Source organism: Lolium perenne, chromosome 7 (genome assembly GCF_019359855.2).
Source record: "Lolium perenne isolate Kyuss_39 chromosome 7, Kyuss_2.0, whole genome shotgun sequence".
Classification (NCBI taxonomy): domain Eukaryota; kingdom Viridiplantae; phylum Streptophyta; class Magnoliopsida; order Poales; family Poaceae; genus Lolium; species Lolium perenne.
The window spans coordinates 84,898,952-84,906,187 of record NC_067250.2 but is presented as its reverse complement, the minus strand read 5'-3'; the positions used below and the strand labels follow the sequence as shown (position 1 = coordinate 84,906,187).

Sequence of the window (7,236 nt, the reverse complement as noted above, 5' to 3'; positions counted from 1 at the left end):
GTGCCAATCTGGTCAAATAAAAACGTGCTCATAGTCTTGGACTCTGCATGCCAACTTGGTGCATTGGTGGGAAAATAGGCCAAGTGGCCACAGTGGAAAAGAGCAGAGGTAGTAGCCTAGGCAAGTGAGGCCAAAAGCAGACAGGAGGATCTCAAAGCAAATACCACATATTCAGGGGGTCAGATCCGATACTCACCTGCATCCATCCATGATCCATCTACTACTTCCCCCCTCTCCTTCTTATCTGCTACAGCAGCAATTATATATTTCCCCCGAGGCATTTTCGGCGTGCTTTACTTACCAGCTGCCTATTTTTCTTCCCCTGACACAAAAAAGTTAATCCTTTTTGTTAATTAGGAAAAAGAAGAAAGAGTGCGTGTGAACTGGAGAAGAGGTGGAAAAAAAGGGGATATATTGGAGGCTGTAGGCATGAAATTATGGGAGCTGGGTAGCCTGGAAATCCCTCAATTTGTTCTTCTGCTCCTCGCTTCTGATCTTCTCCTTCTGTAGCGCTGGAGTGAGCTCGTGATGTCTCCATTTTAGGACAGAGGAGTGTGCAAGTGTGCTTCTTCTTCCTTTCTTTTCTTTTATTTTCTTTTCTGTTTTCACTCAGATATTTCGTTTCCTTTTGCTGCAACTGTTGAGCTCCAAATCTGTTGTGGTTTATTTCATCTTTAAATCCGGGGGAAAGAAGGGGATCTGCCATTTCTTTGCCCACTTAAGCTTGTTCTTTCTCTTGTCCAAGATTTTACCGCTCCCCTTTTTAGTTTCTTGGGAGTAATTTCTTCAGCTGTAAAACTCGCAAGAAGGATCTCATCTTTGACTAGCGATGGGTTTATGGATTTTTGCAGCTTGCTAATCGCTCGTCCTAACCTCGCCTGAGCGCTCGTGAGCTCTAGTTTGCGGTGTAAAAATCGCAGCGTTTAGTGCTTTCGTCCAAGAATCGGTTGCTGCCAGCCATGGAGGTGAGGTCCGAGCAAGGGCTAATGGCGGGAAGGGATCTCTTCGGCTTGCCGAAGAGCCAACCAGCGCCGGCGCCGGCGCCGGCGCCGGCACCGGCAGCACCGCCATCTTCGGCTGCCATGCAGAGCGTGCGCATGGCGTACACCGCCGACGGCACCCCTGTTTTCGCCCCGGTGAGCTCTGCGGCCGCTCCGCCCGGTTACCAACCGCAACCGGTTGCTGCGGCGCCCCGCTCTAACATGTCCCCCGCCGTCGCCGCTGGAGGCAATGGCGTGGCGACGCTGCCGGGCATGGGCGAACCATTGGGGAAGAAGAAGCGCGGGCGGCCGAGGAAGTACGGGCCCGACGCGCCCATGTCGCTGGCGCTGGTGACTGTGCCGACGGCTCCTGGATCGACAGTTGGGTCACAGGATGCTCAGGGTGCATCTGGGCCGTTCTCACCCACGCCACCGGCGAACTTCGTGCCATCTGCGTCGCCGCCGGACGGAGGGAAGAAACGCGGCCGGCCTAAAGGATCTACCAACAAGAAGCCCCGAATGAGTGTTGCCGGTAACATCTCGATTCCCTATCAATATTCTGCGTCACTACATTTTGTTTTATTTGGAGTGTCTTGTTTTCATGTTTTTTAGTTTTGACCATGTTAATTAATGAGAAATGAATGTCTATTGACTTAACCTTTGTTGAGTTTCCCCTAATTTCAAGCTATTTTGCAGGGCCGCCAGGAGTTGGATTCACACCTCATGTTATTACAGTTCAAGCTGGAGAGGTATAATAACATTTGAACTTGTCAATATTTTCCTTTTGTTGTTTGAAGGAATAACTTATATGATTCAAGTTTGCCGGAGACTGTTTGAAGCATGAACTAATTTAAACCTGTTAAGCTTATCATGTTGCATTTAGATACCTTTCTATGATATATTGCTGACGGTTATTCTGAGTGCGTCATAATGCTTTGGCACAAAGTCCCCTCCTGGCCATTTTTTACCCTGTAAATCTCAATCGACCTTTAGTAACATTTCTCTAGGACCTCTTATGATAATTATATCAAATTACTTTTACCTGGTCAAAGAGCACAAAATTCAGTCTGCATTAAGCCATTGTTACTCTGGCCTGGTTTTCATGTTGTGCTTTACGACATTTATAATTTGACCATAATATTTTATTTCTAATTGATGCTATATACACACAGTTTAGGTCTCTTTAATTAACTTAGATGCTCCATCATATTCTTCTAGAAAGTGTTAAGGAAGCGAGTTCTGAAAGTATGAACAATGTTTTCCTTTAATTAACGGAGAACACATTGAACTCTTCACTTCTTGAAACTATTAAATGCTATTTTCCAATTTTTGAAAAAACGAGCTCCATGTAGCTCGAGCTACAAAATGCCACACTCCAGTTTACCTCTTTAATTAACTTGGATGCTCCATCATATTCTTCTAGAAAGTGTTAAGGAAGCGAGTTCTGAAAGTATGAACAATGTTTTCCTTTAATTAACGGAGAACACATTGAACTCTTCACTTTTCAGGATGTGTCAGGAAAGATTATGTCATTTTCTCAGAATGGAACTCGTGCAGTTTGTGTTCTTTCAGCAAATGGCACCATATCAAATGTAACGCTTCGCCAAACTGGTACATCAGGTGGAACTGTAACATATGAGGTTTGTATTTTAACAAGTGGAAGCTAATAGAGTAGAAGGCAACCACTCTGAAATAGATACCTTATCGTGGGATGCTAATAATAAAGCACCTAAGATGGTATAATGAGTGGTGTGAATTCCTGCAAAGTTACGTGATACCAATAACCGATCACAAATGCTGATTACTTTTTGTTTGCTCGACAGGGTCGATTTGAGATATTGTCACTCTCTGGGTCGATCTTTGTAAAGGACATTGGAGGCCAGCGTACCCGAACTGGAGGGCTCAGTGTTTCATTGGCTGGTCCTGATGGTCGTCTCTTGGGTGGTGGGGTCGCAGGACTTCTCATAGCTGCTTCTCCAATCCAGGTATTATTTTCTATCCTGCAGCAATCCCAAGCTCATTATTAGAAACATCTCAGCTGTAGAAATTTCATTCATGGGTTTTGATTTGCACTGCAACGTTTACACTCAGTAATCAAACTACAGTTTCGTTCTGGACATGGTTTGATGTCATGCAAGTAGTTTTGACATCATCACAACATTTTTCATGTCCTAAGGAAAAGCTTTAATTGCACGGGATGCTCTAACAGCATGCGAAACACAGTCATGTCACTTACCAGCTTTACTCGTGTCTGCAGATAGTAATAGGAAGCTTTGATCCTGAGGGGAAAAAACAGCCAAAGCAGCAGGTTCATTCTGAACCCGTACCACTGAAGATCGTTCCGGGCACTGGGATGGGGGGCAACATTCCGAGCACTGGGATGGGGGCCAACAGCCCCCCGTCAAGAGGTACATTGAGCGAATCGTCAGGTGGCACTACGAGCCCGCGACATCAAGGCTATGCCTCTACCAACAATAACCAACCACCTATCTTGTCTAGCATGTCCTGGAAATGAACTGAGCATCCTTGACCAAATTCAGACTGCGATAGTCTGTCAGGGAACTGCCTTGCTGGCAGGAAGTAGAAATGTCACTTCTGTCTAACTAGCTCTTATGTAGTATAAATCAGAAGTTTAATTATGTTGCATTGTAGCTGGTAAATGGTAACTGCAGCTGTTGTGTAGGTCGTTTCAGTTTGGATTTCTGCATCAGGTAATTGTTTGTTGTCGTCTTGAGATGATGTATTTAGATATGATAATGTGACCCTATGAGGAGCTATCAGAATAATAATGTTCTTATGTTCAGTCAATTGTTATGTATTTATCATGTATGCCCTGCAAAAGTTGTCTCGCTGTCTCACATACCTGATTTTACCGAAGCACATAGTTTAGTGACCAGAATCTCCGAGAATTCAACGCACAGTTGCCCAAGCAATACAAGAAATTGACCAAAAATGTATCGTAATAAGTCTATCAAAACTGGCAGGTGCTGGAGCAAAATATTCTTACAAAGTATGTCAACCATTGTCTTCAGCTACATTTAAATTGCAACTTAAGTTAGTAAAAGGTGTGCAGTCAACTAAGACATGTTCGTAACAAATACAATTCCAACAAGAGAATGTTGACAGAATTTGAAGTAGATTCTACACCGTTGAACATTACACTCTTTTACAGAGCCAAGTGTCCAAATTTTCGGGTATACATGAGGTCAGGAGTGAATCATCAACATTCAACGGTCATTCTGTCGAGCAGATCTCATGCATGTAATTTACTGCTGTTTGCTCAAGAAAATTCGGTTGACAACATCCAACGGCAGTGCATAGGCAGGATCCATAGGCTTCACTCCAGGGTACTCCATCAATGAAAGCCCTGCTTGCAAGATGCTACACTAATTCAGCAAGGAGTTTATATGGCTTCGAATTGTTCAAGTACCATACTACAAGATCCGTATGATAAAATACCATACCGAGGGGAGAAATGTAAATACCTGCAACTCCAAAGTATGTGTGGTAGATGTCTACCGCATTATCCGGTCTATCTGAAATTCCACCATTTTCCTTATCCTGATAATGAATACGATTTATGCAATATATGACCTTCTAGTTAACAGGGGATTAAAAGAATATCTTATAGTTGATGGATACATACTTATCAAAATTTCAGGGCAAGAATCACGAGCAGTTACCTGACAGTTCAGTATAAATTTTGCAAGTTTTTCCTTGTCAATCCAGTGCACTCTATCAATCATTATCAAGCTTGACAACACCCACCATGAGTAGCACACCTATTGCGAGCAGTTCAACTAGTTATATGGTACAGTTCGAAATGCAAAGGCGCACAATCTGAGAAAAGAAAAGTAAATCTCACATCAGCAAGTTTCTCAGGTCGCCCATTGAGCCCTCCGTCTCTACACTGGCGCTCACAAAGCCACCATCCAAGGAGGTCTCTATCAATGTGATGCAAGGAGCCGGTGATTGCGAGAGCACCAACACAACAGAATACTGCATGAAGTATATGCTTTCAGGTTATCTGACAGCTTGAAGAGATATAACAAGAATAAGGAAATAATCTTGCGAGCAAACGCAGATTTCAGTTCATCATAGGAATAGCTATCTTGTATTTTGAGGCTACAATAGTAGATGACGCGATGAAATATTGAAGTGCCGCAGTAATAATTACTCTATATTGTTAGGCTACAATTGTAGATATCTTGTATTTTTCAGAAGGAAATGTTTGTCAAGCCGACAATGCAACCAAGAATTAGCAATTCTATGCCTCTTCTTCTTTCACAATATGAATTGAATTACAGATAGAAGATCTTACATGATCTGATAAGGTATAATACTAGAACACTCGATTAAATTCCAGTTCTACTCCGGTACCCTAACAGTATGATTTAAGAGAAAAATCTACACAAAACATACTCTGCCCAGCATGAGACTCCCCTCCTGGCATAGCTCCAAATCCTCCGTCCAAGTTTTTACAGCTAACAATATACTCTACAGCCTTGTCCACATTAATTTTGTGCAGACGATGCAGTAATGACAACGTGCATATGGAAATATACGAGAACCTACAAGATATATATTAAGTTGGCATCAGTATCTCTTATATAGGCGGCATTCAAATAGAACACATAGGAACTCGGAAGAAATAGTTAAGGGTTTTACCTAGTGTCAACTTCTCCCCACATATCACCAGAAAATGATCCATCCTCATTCTGAAGTTCAGTAACATCTGGCACAATTTAGATAGGAAAACTAACAGGATACCCGGTTTTGAGCTCAGGATGCGGCTACATCAATTCATTTAGACAATTAAGGGGTTGCAGAAACTTGCAATACAAATAATCCCTTATTTCATGATATAGCATGCAATTTAAGTCAATACAAATAATCCCTTATTTCATGATATAGGATGCAGCAGTAGACTAACATTTTGACATGCTGCAGTTACTGAGGAAATTCGTGGATGCGAGATCTAAGCTGCAGGTTTAACATAATTCCATAATGCCATCCACATTTCAAGATGCAATATTCTCTGCTGGGCTGCTGAAAGAAAAGGAAATGTAAATGCATCACAATGATTCAGCTTTCTTACTAGCAAAATTTTGGTATTCAGGGAAATCAAGCAGCTCGGAAAACAAGATGAGAGATTGGCTGTAAACGTTAATTAGGACACTGGCAATTTAACATTTGCAGAACTACTGCTGCAGCATGAAGCTCACTCAAGAACTTCAGAAGGATACAGTCAGCAACTTTTTCCACATCAAGAACATCGAGCCGATCGAAGAGGCAGAGGACCTGCACGGCGCTGAGCGTGTAGAGGACATGCGGGTCGTGCCCCACGTTGCCCCCGAATCCACCTGCACAGCCACATCCCAAGAACACACACACCCGAATCATTCAAGAACCAATCTTTCGAGGAGCCTAGTAAGGAAAACGGGAGATTTGTCCGGTTGTGGCAGTACCAGATTCCGGGTGGTAGCACGACATGATCCAGTCGACGACCTCGGCGGAGTCGACGGCGTGGAGCTTGTGGAGGAGGTCCAGCGTGGTGAGCCCCCAGTAGGCGCCGCTGGCACGGAGGTGCTCCATCACCAGCGACTCGAACGAGTCCTTCTTCTGCGGCAAAGCGGCGAGAGGGGGACGGGTGAGTCGTCGCCGGAGACGGTTCGCGTCCGGGCGGGGACGGGCGGGCGGTTGCGTACCTTCTCCGCGGTGACGATGTAGCGGACGTGCTGCTCGGCGGCCAGCTCCACCATGGCTTCCTCCTCCTCGCTTGATCCGTGCTGCTCCGTCGACGGCTGCTCTGCTCTGCTCCGCCGCGGGTTCGCGTGGTGGGATCGGGGAGGTCGGGAGGCCGGGCCGAACGGGTGATCTTGGATAGGCCGGCCCGTGAGCAGAGTGGCAGGTCAAGAATCCGGCCATGGAATAACAAGATACGACTGGGCCAGAAAACTACATACTCATGGGCACAATAGTATCGAATTCGTTAGAAGAAAAAAGAAAGATTGGCTTATTTACTTTGTATTTACCATGTGTGGCACTTGACATGTTCGACAAGTGTCCTAATGAGAAAACAGAAGCATTTTCAGCATTTAATAAAGAATAAAAACTGGCAGGTAAAAAAAAACTGGTTAAAAGGTTAACTGAAAGGAAGGTAAAGAAGCTTAAAATTTAGGGGATCTCTTCTCTCGAGTATGGTTGGTTTGTTGTCGCACAATTTTTTTTTCAGATTCAAAATTCAAAATAAGTA

The 7,236-nt window shown here is 44.0% G+C and overlaps 2 protein-coding genes across 3 annotated transcripts; one reads left to right on the top strand and one right to left on the bottom strand.

Moving 5' to 3' along the window:
• The first annotated feature begins 239 nt into the window (after positions 1 to 239).
• Positions 240 to 3,788, top strand: LOC127316798 (AT-hook motif nuclear-localized protein 10). Of its 2 annotated transcripts, XM_051347264.1 has the most exons (6): positions 240 to 560; positions 852 to 1,512; positions 1,677 to 1,729; positions 2,489 to 2,620; positions 2,804 to 2,965; positions 3,238 to 3,788. In XM_051347264.1, the coding sequence occupies exons 2-6, from the start codon at positions 960 to 962 to the stop codon at positions 3,493 to 3,495; spliced, it is 1,158 nt and encodes a 385-aa protein (XP_051203224.1). In that variant the 5' UTR covers positions 240 to 560; positions 852 to 959; the 3' UTR covers positions 3,496 to 3,788. The 2 variants fall into 2 exon arrangements, with proteins under 2 accessions (XP_051203224.1, XP_051203223.1); XM_051347263.1 differs by having other exon boundaries at positions 240 to 1,512.
• A 134-nt stretch (positions 3,789 to 3,922) lies between these two features.
• On the bottom strand, positions 3,923 to 6,847 carry LOC127316799 (geranylgeranyl transferase type-2 subunit beta 1). Its single transcript, XM_051347265.2, has 9 exons — positions 6,689 to 6,847; positions 6,449 to 6,602; positions 6,227 to 6,343; positions 5,649 to 5,715; positions 5,403 to 5,551; positions 4,846 to 4,979; positions 4,664 to 4,762; positions 4,466 to 4,541; positions 3,923 to 4,347 (listed from the first exon to the last, which is right to left on the bottom strand). The coding sequence occupies exons 1-9, from the start codon at positions 6,740 to 6,742 to the stop codon at positions 4,247 to 4,249; spliced, it is 951 nt and encodes a 316-aa protein (XP_051203225.1). The 5' UTR covers positions 6,743 to 6,847; the 3' UTR covers positions 3,923 to 4,246.
• Positions 6,848 to 7,236: the final 389 nt, after the last annotated feature.

Coding starts and splice junctions, on each gene's coding strand:
- LOC127316799 (XM_051347265.2), bottom strand. CDS start 6,742: ATGGTGGAGCTGGCCGCCGAGCAGCACGTCCGCTACATCGTCACCGCG. Junction 4,980..5,402: donor GGAGTCTCATGCTGGGCAGA/GTATGTTTTGTG, acceptor TACTTCATGCAG/TATTCTGTTGTGTTGGTGCT. Junction 4,348..4,465: donor CACATACTTTGGAGTTGCAG/GTATTTACATTT, acceptor TCTTGCAAGCAG/GGCTTTCATTGATGGAGTAC.
- LOC127316798 (XM_051347264.1), top strand. CDS start 960: ATGGAGGTGAGGTCCGAGCAAGGGCTAATGGCGGGAAGGGATCTCTTC. Junction 1,513..1,676: donor GCCCCGAATGAGTGTTGCCG/GTAACATCTCGA, acceptor GCTATTTTGCAG/GGCCGCCAGGAGTTGGATTC. Junction 1,730..2,488: donor TTACAGTTCAAGCTGGAGAG/GTATAATAACAT, acceptor TTCACTTTTCAG/GATGTGTCAGGAAAGATTAT.